Source organism: Crinia signifera, chromosome 9 (genome assembly GCF_055691185.1).
Source record: "Crinia signifera chromosome 9, ASM5569118v1, whole genome shotgun sequence".
Taxonomy (NCBI): Eukaryota; Metazoa; Chordata; class Amphibia; order Anura; family Myobatrachidae; genus Crinia; species Crinia signifera.
In genome coordinates, this window is record NC_139225.1 from 142,446,077 (window position 1) to 142,463,875 (window position 17,799).

At 44.8% G+C, this 17,799-nt stretch overlaps 1 protein-coding gene across 1 annotated transcript; it reads left to right on the forward strand.

Moving 5' to 3' along the window:
* Positions 1-5,283: 5,283 nt before the first annotated feature.
* TUBB (tubulin beta class I) lies at positions 5,284-13,404 on the forward strand. Its single transcript, XM_083160025.1, has 4 exons — positions 5,284-5,441; positions 9,767-9,875; positions 10,603-10,713; positions 11,231-13,404. Exons 1-4 carry the CDS (start codon positions 5,385-5,387, stop codon positions 12,286-12,288), a joined length of 1,335 nt encoding a protein of 444 aa, XP_083016151.1. The 5' UTR covers positions 5,284-5,384; the 3' UTR covers positions 12,289-13,404.
* The last annotated feature ends 4,395 nt before the right edge of the window (positions 13,405-17,799 follow it).

Genomic DNA, 17,799 nt, shown 5'->3' on the forward strand with positions numbered 1-17,799 from the left:
CGGGGGGTGTTACCTTTCAATGGGGTGATACCATCCCCGCAGTCATGCCCGCATATCTGCCAACTGCCCCCCACTATTTAAAATGGCCTTGCGCTACATCAGTAACTAGCACCAGCAGTGGTGGAATTCAGCCCAGACAGGGAGGTAAGTGAGCACTACAGGAGGGCATTTCACACCACACTTTTGACCAAGGTTATTGGTGGGTTGCTGACGTCACGTTGTAAAAGCACCACATCTTATAACCCGGGTCAAGCAACCCAGCAATATGACCCGAGTTATAAGAAGGGCTAAACCCGAGTTGCCCTCTGAATAATGGGCAACCCGGGTTTAATCTAAAAGTGCCGGACAGGATCGCAATCCCAGGTCAGACCTGGGTTTGCAAAGTGAAAGCAGTATAAGTGGCACTAAAGGGGGCATTATGTTTAAGTGGTACTACATGGGGTATTAAATGTATAAGTGCCAGTACATGGGGTATTATATGTATAAGTGGCACTACATAGGGGTATTATATGTATAATTATTATAATTTATTATTATAATTTTATTTATAAGGCGCCACAAGTGTTTCGCAGCGCCGTACAAAGGAACAATACAGGGAAACAAAACTTGGCATAACATTGAATAAATAACAAAAATACAGTACAAATAAAGAGCGCCACAGATCAATACACATTACAGCTTGGGTACAAGTAGTGAGGACTCAATCAACATACAACTAGAGGCTTGAGGCCAATGATGGAGAGGAGTATGCAGACGAAGATGGTCACTGAGTGTTGGAGTAAAGGAGAGCTGTGAGTGAGATGTGAAGAGAAGAGGGCTCTGACAACAGGAGGGAAGAGGGCCCTACTCGGAGGAGCTTACAATCTAGTAGGAAGGGGAGACAGACAGATTACAATAGGTGCAAGCGAGGGGGTGGTGGTAGATAGCAGGATGTAAACAGGAAACAGGCAAGGGGTCGGAGAACCAGCTGGTTTATGCAGTGGAAGGGTACGCTTTGATGAATAGGTGAGTTTTAAGTGCCCGTTTGAAGCTTTGCAAGGTCGGGGAGAGTCTAATGGAGCGAGGGAGTGCGTTCCACTGAAGGGGTGCAGCACGGGCAAAGTCCTGTACTCTAGCATGGGAATATAAGTGGCAATACATAGGGGTATTATATGTATAAGTGACAGTACATGGGGTATTATATGTATAAGTGGCACTACAAAGGGGTATTCTATGAATAAGTGGCAATACATGGGGTAATATATGTATAAGTGTCACAACATAGGGGTATTCTATGTATAAGTGGCCCTACATGGGGTATTATATGTATAAATGGCACTACATATGGGTATTATATGTATAAGTGGCACTACATAGGGGTATTCTATGTATAAGTGGCAATACATGGGGTACTATATATATATATATATATATATATATATATATATATATATTAGTGGCACTACATGGGGTACTATATGTATAAGTGGCACTAAACAGGGGTATTATATGTTTTAGTGGCAATACATGGGATATTATATGTATAAGTGGAAGTACATGGGGTATTATATGTTTTAGTGGCACTACATGGGGTATTATATGTATAAGTGGCACTACATGGGGTATTATATGTACACTACATGGAAGAAAGTCATTGGACGCCACATGTCAATGGAAACCATGCGTTTATTTACAATCAATAGGGGGTAGAACAAACGTTTTGCAAAGCAGTGTCCCAGCGCAGATTGTAATATTCTGCACTGCAGCTGTTTCAAATAAGGGGGATTACCAAACCCGTTCACACTCTACAGAAAAACACACAAAAATAGAAACAGCGCTTGTCCAGAATACTGATACTGATTTATTTTATAAAATTACACACAAAATAAAATATAAGTAAAAAATCAACAGTCATGAGCCGGTTCAATATATAACAATCTATTGGATCCCCTTAGATGGCCATAATGGATATTAGTGCATGCATGCAATTAGTCTTCAGCGATATACTTGCAATTGATTAGTATGTTAGTGGAGTATTCTAAATAGAGTTAGTCCCACCTATGTGCACATGTTATAAGGTATAAATATACCTATGAGAGTCTGTGGGTATGGGTTCCGGCCTCCAGACCCCGGTGGTAAGCTCCGACCGCTGGTGCAGTCCAAATTGTCTGCGGTCTTATCCAAGACTATCCACCGGTTCCAGGATACAGTGCTGCCAATAATTGTCCCCCGCACTCCTCTACGCGTTTCTCCGCCTTACAAGGTAATCAGCGGCTTCCTCAGGAGGTAAATTCACAGCTACCTGAGGAAGCGAGTCAATATGAGTAGTCGTTCCCAAACTCTGCCATTGCAGTACAGGATTTAAGGATATCCATGCTCGAATACAAATGTTAAATCAAAATGACAGATGTACTATTTAAGTCACCTGTGCTCAAGCATGTATACCCATAAAACCTGCACTGTAACTTCAGAGTTTGGGAAACTCTGCCCTAGGTTATTGGGTGCCCACTTTTAGGCTCTCTGGGAGAGGGCAGCCAGCTAGAGGAAGCAGGGGGCTGGGCCGGCGATGTGACAGGGGCGGGGCTGGAGCTCAACAACTGAGCCTTGTGTGGGGATGTAACCATTGCAAATGCATCATCGTGACCATGCCCCCCGCTGTGAAATGCTGGTATTACAGGCAATGCACAGCGCAGGGACGGCCAGGATGACACGATTTGCGGACCACCCACCGAGGGCAGTGGCATAGCGCCAATTTTTGCTTTGTTTTCCAATGTAAGTGACATTTATTTGATGTCGGTCACCACCCTTACCTTCTCATTGTAGCACATTGCCCCACAAAATGACAGGAAAGGGTATTTCAAGTCATTATTTATGCAGGGGATGTATATGGGGGTTATTCAGACCTGAACACTACTTAATTTATGTATATGAGCTTCAGAATGAATCACCCCCACCCCCCACCCCTCACCCCCCCCACCCCCCCCACCCCCCACACACACTAGACAGTGTGCTGCAAAAATGTACACTGTAATTCCCAATACACATAATGCCACACATTGTAATGCCCATTACAAATTATACCACACACTGTAATGCATATGACATATTATACCACACACTGTAATGCCTAGTGCACATTATGCTACATAAGTGCAGCTTACCTACATGCTCGTTGACAGATGTATGTTGGTCAGTGCCAGAAGTTACATGCTAATTGCCAGGGGTTCATTCTTGTTGCAACAGGGGATTTACATGCTCGTTGCCAAGGGGGAAGTTACATGCTCATTGCTAGGTGGAGTTCCGTGCTGGTTGCTAGGGGGACTTACATGCTCTTTGCAAGGGGGGTAGGGGGTTACATGCTCATTATCGGGGGAGGGGGGGATTACATGTTCTTTGCCAGGGGGGAGTTATATGCTCATTACAAATTATACCACACAACGTAATGCCTATTACACATTATACCACACACCACACTGTAATGCCTATTACATATTATGCCACGTAAGTGCTGCTTACCTACATGCTCGTTGTCAGAGGTAAATTTCTCAGTTTCAGGAGTTACATGCTCATTGCCAGGGTTTTCATTTTTGTTGACACTGGGGATTAAATGCTCATTGCTCAGGGGGGATTTACATGCTCGTTGCCAGGGGGAAGTTACATGCTCATTGTTAGGGGTGCCGGACGGGGTCCCGGCAGTCAGGATCCCGACAGGCGTTTACCCGACGTCGGGATCCCGACTGTCAAAACACCGACAGCCGGGTTCCCAACGGCCTTCGGCTATTTTCCCTCATGGGGGTCCACGACCCCCATAGAGGGAGAATAGAATAGGTGGTGAGCATAGCGAGCCACCGAGCCCGCAAGGGGCTTAGTTGCGCTCATCATGCTGTCTGGGTCCGGCCAGTCGGGATCCTGACGTCTGGCTAATGACTGTTGGGATCCCGACTGTCGGACCCCTGTACCACATGTCATTGTTAAGGGGAGTTAAATGCTCATTGCCAGGGTGGGGGTGGGGTGTGGTAGTTACAGGCTCGTTACTGAGGGGGAGTTATATGTTCTTTGCCATGGGGGAGTTATATTCTAATTATCAGGGGGATGTGGGGGGGGGTTGCCTGCTCATTGCCAAGGGGACTTGCATACTCATTGCCAGGGTGGGGAGGGGTTACATGCTCCTTGCCCAGGGGTTCCTTTCTAACAGCGGGCAGACTGTGAGCCGCAAAAGAGCTGTGGGTTGGAGGCCAGAGATGGCGGCAGCAGGGGGTGTGGGTGGTCTGGTCATTAGGGGGTGCCTGGGCACCCCAGTGCACACGCCTATGCCTGTCAGTCAACTTGCGTACAGATAGCGATCAAAAAAAGAAGCTGGGGATTGTTTTTTTTCCGCTGAATGGCCTCGCACATGCGCTCTACGCTCCGTATGCAGGCGCAGTCATTCGATAATCAGCCACCTTGTGAAATTGCAGGGCAATGGTCAGGTCTGGTGAGTGCCCCCACATGCCACATAGACCCCACTGCCGCTTGCTCCCCCAAGCGGCAGCTGGGGCTGCCTTACAGTAGTTACGCCACTGCCCGCACATGCAAAATCCTGTGCATAGCTGTGAATGCGTTTGCAGCCCTGCACATGAGGATGGATTTCCCCTGTTTGCAGCCGTCGAGTAAGTCTACACCGCGGGAAGGAAGATCACTGTGGGGAGAAGGAGGCTGCCACTGACGTCAGCGACCCTCCCTCATAACGGCCAGGCAACGCCTGTGTTTCCTGGGGCACGCCCAGAAAATGCTGGTGTTCCGCCCTCAAACGCCCGGCGCCTGTCGATCAACTTGCAAACGGTGAGCTTCGTTGGTGGGGGGACCCCGGGCATGCGCACTGCGGACAGTGCTCAGACTGTGAATTGGCAGCCCAGCGAGTGGGTCTGAATATAGCCCATATAGAGCAATATGTGAAACCATTCCATCATCCCTGATAGGATGTTCCTGGGACAAGACATCGCACATATGTCTGTTTGTTCATTTGCTTTGTGTAAATGTTGATCTGTGATCTCAGAATTTTACAATAATTACACTGACTGGTTCCAAGACTGTCACCTTCATTATGGAACCAGACCAGACAGTATAGTGCCAATGACAGCCCTGCAATCACACCTACTCCTGTTCCTTCCAATATATATGTATATATGAAGCAGAATGTTCTATTGTACAATTGTACCGTTCAGCTGGATGGAGGTTACTGTAGTGTCACAGCAAGCATCCCCCCTAAAGCCCCCCTGTAAAGCCCCGCCCCCGTCGCTGCCGGGGCCCCGCCCCCTCCCTATACTACCCAGCCGCCTGCCTTGCTCTCCTCGCCATTGTCTCGGACGCTAGAACGTCGCCACTTCCACCGTTTTATCCCCGGACCACCTACTAAGCTAAGAACCATGAGGGAGATCGTCCACATCCAAGCCGGTCAGTGCGGTAACCAGATCGGAGCTAAGGTGAGGCTTGCACCCCATCCTCACGGTCTATGCATGCACCCACTGAATCATCCTCATCCCAAAATCTGGAAATGGTCTCCCCATCAATCCATGGTCTTAATAAATAAATAATAATTATATATATTTTCATGTATGTCGGTTACTGTGTAATTTTTATACATTGTAATCATGTCTAATGTCTATGAAATAAAATAAGTATATCATGAATCAAAATTAAAAATATACTGTAAAATGGGTACCCCGATCAAATTTTCTTTTAAAGATGCTTAATAATTGGGCGGAGACATATTATCTAAATATTTATGTATCCTCTTGGTGCTGTGGAAAAATAATAACTAGGTTGATAAAGATTATATTGGTTTAAGATGTTCTCAATATTTTTTTTTTTTTAAATTTTGTACATTATTATTATATTATTTTAGATTAAAAAAAATATTTACAGTGGATTATACACTTATAAAAAAAATATTTGAAATTTTTTTTTTTTTTTGAGTAGAAATATGACAGTCTACTTGTAGAGGATGACTGGGGAAAGAGACAGTCCAGGGAAATGGCGGTAATGTGTAAGGTCCTCCCTTGCTCTAATGGCATCAGAAGGTCTGTAGGCTGACATTCTTCCAATGGGGGGTTGTATTTGTAGTACTGCAGTCAGCCTTTTTCAATACAATGAAACATCTTTTATATACATTTGTTTGTGTGTCAGTGTATTGGTATAGTCTTTTTTGATTTTATTTTATTTTTATATATATTTGTTAGTATGGTTCTTTAACTTGAATCCTCTCTGAAATTGATAGATTATGTAACATGGTGTTCATACTTAAAATATACACAATTTAAACAATATGGATTTCCCAGTTCATCTAAAACCTGACATTCAGAAAATAATTGTTGCCATTTTATTTTCTCTACAAAGGTTTTCATAAATAATGAGATTGACCAGTGCTGAAAAAGTGTTTAACAGGGAGTGGGCTCTAGGGAAAAAAATAAGATCTTAAAGCAACCCTAATAATTATTAAAGAAACCTTTAAATTAAAATCAGCACACCCCTTGCAATATAATTTCACCATGTATACCATTCAATATTGTGCTTTATAATTATTATTTTACTGTATTGTTGTTAATTATACCCCTTTCACATTGCACTTTTAAAACGGTATATTGCTGTTTTTTTCCATTTTAAAACGTTTAAGGCTGCAATGTGAAAGTGCCAGAGTTGATTTACCGGTTAAAGTTAACCGGTATTTCAACACGGTTAAAAAGCAGAGTCCTACACGTTTTAAAGCCGTTTTTTGGGCAGTTTGAACAGCTCTATTTCAATGGCTTGAAACGTGTCCCTTGGGGGTTAAACGGGTTGAATGTTTGAATGGTATTAAATGATTTTTAAAACGTTTTTCACCTACAATGTGAAAGGTCTCAAGGCTCAGACCCGTTTTAAAGTCCCATTTAAGAATACAGTGTCATTACCCATTTCTGCAATGTGAAAGCAGTACCAGCTGCTTGGTGTGGTATGAGCTACATTTACGCTTTAAATAGAAAATAATAAAACTGCATTGTTTCCAGATACTAGAATTTATATTGACTGCTTTAAAACACTGCATGATCCCATTTCAATGATCCAGTGGTTCTAGAATCTGTCCCAGGAATTGAGATAAATGGATGGATGATCTATCATGGTCCATTCTACCAGCAGATCAGTATTCTATAGTACCAGCCCCCCCCGCCCCCTCCCTCTGTAAGTCTTCCAGTCTTTGTTCTCCATCAGCCTCAGAAATGGGGTGGGAGTTACCTTTAAAAAATGTCTTTTCTGATTTTGTTAAATCCCCAAAACCCTACAGGGAGGTGTGAGGTCTCTTTCCAAATCCGGCTTCACCCTCTCTATTGTATATTTAACCCCAATCTCCCTAGAAAATACTGTCTGTGACGTAGATCTGCACTGCAGTGGAGCTGGCCAGTAATGCTATTACAGTAGGGATTAGGAGGAGGGTGTGTATCTTACGATCCATCTGCAGGGCTCTGTGTGAGCGATATATATCGTGGCTAGGGGACTATAAACATGATTCCTTGCATTGTTTTATTGCAGCTGCCAAAAAGGAGAATTTGCCTCCATCTCTTGTAAAAAAAAAAAAAAATTAAATGACCCGTTTGTGCCTTAAAAAAAAAAAAGTTTAAATATTTTTTTTTTTTTCACCAGTTCTATACATAATGCTTATATTTCGAGGAATAATCGGTGAGGAATCTGCACTCTCCACTTGCAGTCTATGCATGATACATAACGGGTTAGCAACATGGCTGATGGCTGAGATAGCGGATGTTAGTAACGCATTGTGAGCGTGTCTGCTGATGACAGCCTGGTACAGCTGCAGTGCCACACCCTGGGGTGTCAGGCTCCTCCCCTCCTAGTATGCTCTGTGTGTACGCTGTGTTGCTGATACCATTTGGAACATATGCATTACTCTGTGACTTGATATTTTAAATAGTCAAATATATAATGTACAGAACATTATATTACAAAAAAAAAACTGATCACCGTTCCGATAAACGCGTATACAGGACGGCGCGACTGAGCCGTTATAACAAAATAGAAGATACAGTGGCTTATTTTTATTTTTTTTATATATATTATTACAATATAGACGATGCTGGATGGATCATGTGGCGTCTTCTCTTAATTTTATTGTTCTTTATTGGGATAAGCCAGGACTCTGGGCGATGAGAGGTTAATCTCAATGGTTCTAAGTTTAATTCTGTCACCTTAAGCGATGATGTAACTATTTAATGATCAGACAAGTGATGTCAGCATCCTTTTTCTGCGATGGTGACATCATTTTGGGCTTAATACCCCTTATGTCACGCCCCCCTCTCGCAGACTGTCTGCATTTGTAAGGCTGTATTGTTCTCTCTCTTCCTCTGTCGATGTGGACAGGGGGGAGGGGGAGATGAGGCAGAGTTTGCAGTGTATATGAAGAGGCCAAGGAGAATGAGACGGGTGGGGGAGGTCTGCGGTTCCTGCAGAGAACGGAAAGTATTGTAAACCCTTGGAGTGAGCTGGCAAAATGCATAAAAAGAAAATGAATGAAGACCAAGGTTTTTTTTTAGTACTGGCGGCGTGCCTTAGTGCTGCGTGACAGGGAGCGCACTGGTGGGGAAAGCAACGCTGATGTGTCGGCATTTAAAAGCGCTTTTCTTGTGTTTGTTACGAGTGAAAGGTGCCAGAAAAGCTGATGATATATGTGAATAAGCCTCAGACGTACAGAAGCCGAGGATGGGCCACTCCCAGTAGACGGCAGTCACTGTAGACTGGCACGTTCAGAGCCTGATTCATAAATGTATGAATGGAGCTGAGCGATTATCGTACGACTGCGCACGTGTCACGGCCACGATGCACATGCGCCGTGGTACATCAGCAATGATGCTCTAAGGAGGATACCTAGGACGGATTGTGAGTCCCGCAGAAAAAAAGGGGCGTGGCTCGTCTACAACGGCGTCCCCGCCTGCAGAAAACATGGTGCCTGGGGCTCAGTTACTGTGGGGTTAGACAAGGGGTCAAATATCAAAGGATCTGCAAGCGCCGCTGCGTGTTGTATGCAGCCGCTTGGATTTGTGATGCCGTTTAAAGGGCGGATCAATACATTTCCACGTGGCTACAACATAGTGTTGCCCATCCGTTGCGTACGGAACTGCAGTTGTAAATGCATTGGCGTACAGCCCTGAATCAGGAACGCAGTCAAGTTCCTATCTTAGGGGTAAACTTAGTAGAACTTCTAGAAATTAATTAAAAAGGCGATGTCTCCCATAGCAACCAATTAGCTTGTGTCTATCATTTTCTACGATGCAATAGAGAAATGAAATAAAGAAAAGGTATGAACCTATAATGTATTTAGGCCAGTGGTTCCCAAACTGTGTGCCGTGGCACCCTGGGGTGCCTCGTGTTGATGGTCCAGGAGTGATTGAAATCGATATTGGTCGATAATAATAGGCAATAATAATAATAATAGGATAATAATAATAAATCGATAATAGGCAAAAATCAGTGCTTGTAGCTTCTCATGATAAAATATGTGGAGAATCAGAAGTGAATCCTGTCCCTCACCACATAACTAACGGTGACATATAAACACAATTACTCAATTTACTATTTTTATGGGGTGCCATGAAAACAATTCTGATACTCTAGGGTGCCGTGATTGTATAAAGTGTGTCAACCACTGATGCAGGCTATGAGGCTGCAGGGTGCTGCGGGCAGAGAGGGGATGTGGTTATTACTTCCTGTTCTTAGCAGTCACAATACGCTTGATACTTACAACAGGGTTTATGTTTACTTGTAGTTTTGGGAGGTGATCAGCGACGAGCATGGAATTGACCCAACAGGGACATACCACGGAGACAGCGACCTGCAACTGGACAGGATCAGCGTCTACTACAACGAGGCAACAGGTAATTGGAGCATTCTCTCCGTACATCTCTGCATTTAGGAACGGCGGGGGGGGGGGGGGGGGGGGGGGCACGAGTGATTATCAGACGTGGCACACTGTGTGCATGTGTGAGCCATCTGGGCCATGGCTAGCCAATGCTAGTTGCTTGCAGGGTGACCGACATCCTTTCAGCTTGTTTTGTTTCCTTAATCCAGCGGTTCCCAAACACAGTCCTCAAGTCACGCCAGCAGTCCAGGTTTTATATCCACGTTAACCTTTAGCCACAGTTCGATTATATCTCCTGTGCACAAGCAGGGATATACCTAAAACCTGTACTGCTGGGGTGCCTTGGGGATCTCATTTGTGAACCATTGCTTTAAGCATTGACTAAGTTCTATGAAAGTTTATTTGCATAGCTCTGTCCCTGACACCTGCAAAGCCCCGCCCCCAGGTTCTGATTGGCCCACTGACCAGTCAGTAAAACAGGGATGGCCATCGGTTTGTGTAAACATAGATGGTCATCTACCATCAGTTTACCATCGATGGTAAACATCCTGATGGTTAATCCTACTTGCTATGGAATGTCATTGTAAAATTAAATAACCTTCTATGGTTGAAGTATGAAAATGACATTTTGGGGAGGTTGGGATGGTAACCAATTAAAAATTCAACCTGACAGAAGATATCTTCCTGACAACAGCAGCTTTGTTCTTGGTGTAAATTCATATTGACGTTGTTTTTCCCACTAGGTGGCAAATATGTCCCACGTGCCATCCTCGTCGATCTGGAGCCAGGAACAATGGACTCTGTCCGATCCGGCCCCTTCGGACAGATATTTAGACCAGACAACTTTGTTTTTGGTAAGTCGTTTGTTCTAGACTTTGGACTCTGATGTAATGTTGAAATATTTCCCAGCTTGTGCTGGATAGACGACCCTGAGATTATCATAGATCGGAGTTCATCCCAAATGTGTAGCATATACAGTGTGTCAGCTACTATAACTGATTTACAAATATGGTGTGATTTTACCATTATTGTTAGGGGGGGCAGGATTTATCAAAGCTTGGAAAGAGACAAAGTATAAAGTACCATCTATTTAGCACCTAACTGTCATGTAACAGGCTGCATTTGAAAAAAAAAAAAACGTTCTGGAGAGATAAAGAACCGACCAATCAGATCCTACCTGCCATGTAACAAGGTGTGTTTGAAAAATGCCAGTTGGGAGCTGATTGGCTGGTACTTTATTTCTCTCCACACTTTGATTGATCTCACCCTTCATGGTTAACTTTGGTCGGAATTCTGCTCTTCAGCTACCTTACATTGTCTATAAAGATCACCCTTACTTTTTTCTTACTAGATGTCTATTATTTTTAACAGGACAAAGTGGTGCTGGCAACAACTGGGCTAAGGGCCACTACACAGAGGGAGCTGAGCTGGTAGACTCTGTCTTAGATGTAGTGAGGAAGGAAGCAGAGAGCTGCGACTGCCTTCAGGGCTTCCAGCTCACACACTCATTGGGCGGTGGTACAGGCTCTGGTATGGGCACACTCCTCATCAGCAAAATCCGTGAAGAGTACCCTGACCGTATCATGAACACCTTTAGTGTTGTGCCCTCACCCAAGGTGTCCGACACCGTGGTGGAGCCATACAACGCCACACTCTCTGTCCATCAACTGGTTGAGAACACAGATGAGACCTACTGTATCGACAACGAGGCCCTCTATGACATCTGCTTCCGCACCCTGAAGTTGACAACCCCAACCTATGGTGATCTAAATCACTTGGTCAGCGCAACGATGAGTGGAGTCACAACCTGCTTACGTTTCCCAGGTCAACTCAATGCTGACCTCCGTAAACTAGCAGTCAACATGGTCCCCTTCCCACGTCTCCATTTCTTCATGCCAGGGTTCGCCCCTCTGACCAGCCGAGGCAGCCAGCAGTACCGTGCACTAACGGTGCCCGAGCTCACTCAGCAAGTGTTCGATGCAAAGAACATGATGGCTGCCTGTGACCCCCGTCACGGCCGATACTTGACCGTGGCTGCAGTATTCCGTGGGCGCATGTCCATGAAGGAGGTTGACGAGCAAATGCTGAATGTCCAGAACAAGAACAGCAGCTACTTCGTTGAATGGATCCCCAACAACGTCAAGACGGCTGTGTGTGACATCCCACCACGTGGCCTTAAGATGGCAGTCACCTTCATTGGCAACAGCACAGCCATTCAGGAGCTATTCAAGCGTATCTCGGAGCAGTTCACTGCCATGTTCCGCCGCAAGGCTTTCCTCCATTGGTACACAGGAGAAGGTATGGACGAAATGGAGTTCACAGAGGCCGAAAGCAACATGAACGACCTGGTCTCCGAATACCAGCAGTACCAAGATGCTACAGCGGAGGAAGAAGAAGATTTCAATGAAGAAGCTGAAGAGGAGGCTTAAATGCTCTCCAAACACAACCATTACTCCTCTTCTTCCTCATCTTTCCTCCTCCTTCATTCCCAGGCTGATAAAAGAAAAAAGAGTCCTTACTGAAGTTTAGCATTTGTTTTCTTCCATCCTTTACCATTTTTTCAATGTATTACTCTTGTGTTCCTCTATCCCTTCTCTATCTTTGTTGCTTCAGTCATGCCGATGGTCAAAGAGGGTAGGTCTTAAGTGGTTTCCACCTCTGTACTAAGGTTTTCAGGTTGACCTTCGGAGTTGGCTTTTGGGTTGAAAGGCCTCAGTAGGTTCCTTCAATTACAGGTAAAGCTTAATCACCACCTTAAGGTTGCTTCGAACTTGGCCAACGAATGCCACATAGCCCTCAACCTCTTTGTGGCTAAGTGCTGGTCTCTGCAGCCACAAATGGGTTTAGTAAAAACTAAAAAGTCTCTTGTTATGCCCTGGGATTATAGTAGAGCCTCTGGGCATGTCCCAGGTCTCCATATCTATGGTGGCTTCTTTGTCCTTTTAATGGGAGTTTTCTCTCTCCTGCTCGTTTCCTTAAGTTATTACTGTGGATACAACTAAAACCACATCAGTCACTGCCACTCCTCTAACCCCCAACCAGGTGGGCATCATAATAACGTCTCCACTTTGCTGAATTTTGTATAGGTCTCAAACACTGGCTTTTTGCTGCCATGTTTTTTTTATTTATCAACTAGGAAGTGGGATCTAAACTTCTTAAACGTCTAGCAAATGCACTTACTGCCCTTCAAGTTGAACAGTATCGATTACGGCTGCAGATTTCAGTTGTACAAGCGATAGGGCCCTGAAATCTGCGGTCTCCCTCGGCCGCCCCTGAAATGGTTTGCAGACAAAAAGGAAATGATTGCATCGTAAAAAGGGAAAACTATTCACTGTTAGCAAACAGAAGGAATTGCGGGGAAGAAGTTTTCTCAAAGTGAAAAGTGGATGTGTATTTTTTCTTGTAACATTTTCTTTGTTCTCTTACTTTTCTTCTCTTTGTCCCCATGCCATAATTATTATTTTTTATTTTACTGTTGCTTTTTCATATTGAAAAGATGACAAGCCTGCGACCGGAAAAAAAATAAAACCTTTTTTTTAACGTTTCGTCTGTGTGAAGAGTTTGAGTATAGATCATTGGTACGACCTCATCTAGAGTACTGGGTTCAGTTCTGGAGGCCATATCTCCAGTAGGATATAAATACATTGGAGATTGTACAAAGAAGGGCAACTAATATGGTGCATGGCCTACATCACAAAACTTACCAGGAAAGTCTAAAAGATCTTAATATGTATAGTTTAGAGCAGAGAAGGGAAAGGGGGGACATGATAGAAACTTTCATATATATCAAGGGCTTTAACAAGGTACAGGTGGGAGACATTCATCACAGGAAGAGGAGCAGCAGAACACGAGGACATGCACTGAAACCAGAGGGAGGAAGATTCAGGGGAAATCTGAGGTAGAATTACTTCACAGAAAGGGTAGTGGATAAGTGGAATAGCCTCCCATCAGAGGTGGTAGAGAAAAATACAGTAGTACAATGTAAACATGCTTGGGATAGGCATAGTGATATCCTTACAAAAAAATAAGGATCAAATATGGTTTGCGGTAACGTGTTTAAAAAAAGGGGCAGACTAGATGGGCCAAGTGGTTCTTATCTGCCGTCAAATTCTAGGTTTCTATAGCAAAATGCGTCTTGTTTTGGGTTTAACCACTATTAAGTCTCAGGTTTTCAAGTTTGGACAGCCCTGTTATATGAGCTGGGAAAGGAGCAGAGCGATCACTGAAGTGGGTTTAATTATATTAAAAAAGTTGGTTGTTTCAGTGAATCTTATTTTGTCCCGATTTTGCATTTATAAATGGAAGGTATGATTGTACCAGAAAATATTGAGTATATGAAACATATAAACACTACATGGGTTAAGTGTAGATGTGATAGGAACACTAATCAGTGAAACTTCTTCATTGTTTTTTTTTATATCTAAAGCTGCGTACAGACACTGCCTTCAGCACCATGTCAACCATTTACCTGTTGACCTTTGACCCTGTCGACCATGTGACTGTCTACCATTAGTGGTCGACCATATGACTGTCTATGATGCATTCCATAACCGAATACACACGTGTCATCCGCATTGCTACAATAACAATGTGCTCACATCGAGATGACTGAGTTTTCTGCTGCATTGATGCCCATCGGGGGCACCGACGTGGGACGGGAGAAAAAAAAATCCCTCTCCTGCACAATGGAAGATACATTTATTTATTAACAGTTTCTTATATAGCGCACACATATTCTGCAGCGCTGTACAGAGTATAGTTGAACATTCACATCAGTCCCTGCCCCAGTGGAGCTTACAATCTATATTCCCTACCACATGTACACGCACAAACAGATACATTCTAGGGTTAATTTTTGTTGGGAGACAATTAGCCTACCAGTATATATTTGGAGTGTGGGAGGAAACCGGAGTACCCAGAGGAAACCCACGCAAGTACGTGGGAGAATATACAAACTCCGTACAGTTAGGGCCGTGGTGGGAATTTAACCCATGACCTCAGTTCTGTCATGCTGGTAAATCACAGCTACCTATGCATTGTTTGAGCGGGATACGGTCATTGGGTCTACAGCAGGCATGTCCAACGTTGGCCCTCCAGATGTTTTGAAACTACACATCCCAGCATGCTTTGCAATAGTTTTAGCATTCTCTAATAGCAAAACTGTGGCAAAGCATGCTGGGATGTGTAGTTTCAAAACATCTGGAGGGCCAACGTTGGACATGCCTGGTCTACAGCATGTTGGCCGACAAGCATTGGGTCGACACCCTGTTATGTCGACATGGGGATAGGTCAACATGGTTCTAGGGTGACATGGGTCAAGGTCGACCGGTCATTAGGTCGACAGTCAAAAGGTCGACATGGGGTTTTTCCCTGTTTTTTTGAGCCGACATGTGCCGACAGGCTGTATTTTATGCCCTACCATCCACTAGGGCGTAGTGGGAGAATAAAATAGTGTGCCGAGCGTAGCGAGGCTCTGTGCCCGAAGCATGGTGAGCGATACGAGGGGATGCGGTGCACTGGAAACTGTATCCATGTCGATTGTGTTGACATTTGGGGTAAAAAAACAATGAAAAACCCCATGTCGACCTTTTGACTGTCGACCTAGACACTATCGACCTAATGCTTGTGTCCACCTGTCGACCTTGTCCCATGTCGACCTAGAACCATGTCACCAATAGGTGTTGTCCTGATGCTTGTCGGCCAACATGATGTAGACCAAACGATCGCAACCGTTTTAGCAATGTGAAATGCAGAAAGCAAATGTCTCAATGTAGACCTGTAGCTAAGCCGTCCAGTGTCACCATAAGCAGAATATGAGAGGCTGTTCTGTCATAGGCCAAAGCTGCCACCACAGGGCCCCGTTAGTAGTAAATCCAGCTACAGCTTTACATGGGAAGCGGTTGAAAGATCAAGAAGGGTAAATTTAGTAATATGGGAGTTCTACTGAAGATGGGATGTTGCCATAGCAACCAATCAAATTCTATCTATTATCTTCTGGAACAGGCGTGGTCAACCTGTGGTTCTCCAGCTGTTATGAAACTTCAAGAACCAGCATGCCGTGACACAGTTTTGCTATTTCGGGAATGCTGAAACTGTGTCAGAGCATGCTGGGATCTGTAGTTTCACAGCAGCTAGAGAGCCATTGATCAGCCAGGCTTGTTCTAGAACAGTGGTTCTCAAACTCGGTTCTCAGGACCCCACACAGTTCACGTTTTTCAGGTCACCCGGCAGGTGCACTCATTACTGACTGACACGCTTTAAAAAAAGATCCACAGACGGAGCTAATTATCTCACTTGTGAGGAGACCTGCAAAACATGCACTGTGTGGGGATCGAGTTTGAGAACCTGTGTTCTAGAAGGTGCTAAATAAATAAGTAGGTTCTGGTTGCTATGGGCATCATTATTTTTTCAAATTTTTTTTCATCTTTTGCACTTTTTCAAAATTTACTCATACCACGTGGAATACAGTTGGGAACGGTAAAGCCTGAAGCATGGCAAGCGAAGAGTGGGTACACGCTACTCTATTTGGGGGTCCAAGTTGACATGTGTCGACATTGACACAAATCATGTCGATCTATTGACTGTCTATCTAGACCAGGGATGGGGAACCTTCGGCCCTCCAGCTGTTGTTGAACTACACATCCCAGAATGCTTTGCTACAGTTTTAGCATGAGCAAATAGCAAAACTGTAGCAGTGCATGCTGGGATGTGTAGTTCAGCAACAGCTGGAGGGCCAAAGGTTCCCCATCCCTGATCTAGATACTATAGACCTTACAATCCACACCCATTTTACACCTTGTCAGGATGTTGCCCTGCAGTGGGCTCAATTGAGACGTGCTCGCTAGGCTGCAATCCTTCGATGGTTACTCACCCACAAAGGGTAGCCCAGGACTTACTTTTCGGCTGCACGGTTCTCTCCCTATTTGGCCGTTGAAATCATGTGATGTCCGGCGCCAGCCCCGGGCAGGCAGGGGAACACCTGCATTCCCTGGGGCCTGCCCAGTGTTTTTATGGGCACACCCACGAAACACCCCAGTGAATGAAAAATTTGCCAGAGGTCCTCGCTGCAGGGGTCCGCACATGCACGTATACAGACCCCCTTTATTGAGAGAGCGGGCGAATTTGCTGCTCTATGAGCAGGTCTGAATCGATCCCAAAGTGTCTCCAGATGCGCAGAGAATATTTTGTCTATATAACGTCAGTCCTTGCCCCAGAGGAGCTTACAATCTATATTCCCTACCACACACATATTTATTTATTACCAGTCAAAGGGGGGCTGCCCGGCCGTACTGCACAGATCTGAGTCTGTATCCAGTTGAATGGATCTTTTACAGATCCTACCTGCAGCAGGTAGGATCTGTAAAACGACCAAACGACAGCTGAGACGCGCATCCGATTGGAATCGGATTGGAATTGGATCGGAATCGGATCTAAACATGCAAAAACATGCCCAATCTGCATACAATCTGCATACAATCAGTCGGAATTGGAACCAGATTGATGGGATTGAGCCCTAATCATTCTGGTGTTTGCTATACGTAAGTCTCCGGCTACTCCTGCTATTAGTGGTGACCAGTGAAAAGAATAATTCGATGGTGAGCCTGTAATGATGGGGTTTGAGTATATTTGCTCGGCTGCAACGTCTGTTCGCACGGCGTGCACAAGGCATTATATCACTATATCGGGGCAGTGTCTACTTGATCGCGGCTAGGGTGGCCAATCCCGGGATCTGCGGGATCCCGAGATTTCGGGATTAGACTGCGCATGCGCAGTCTAATGCCGGGCAGCGTCTGAGCAGGTGCTCAGACTCTGCCCGGCTTCTCCAGTCCCTGTAAGTGTGACTTTGCGCAGCGTGACAACGTCACAGGTCACACTGCGCAGCCCACACAGTGGCCTTGGCTTGTCCTACGCGTGCTGCCCTCCTGCCCTGGCTGTCTGAT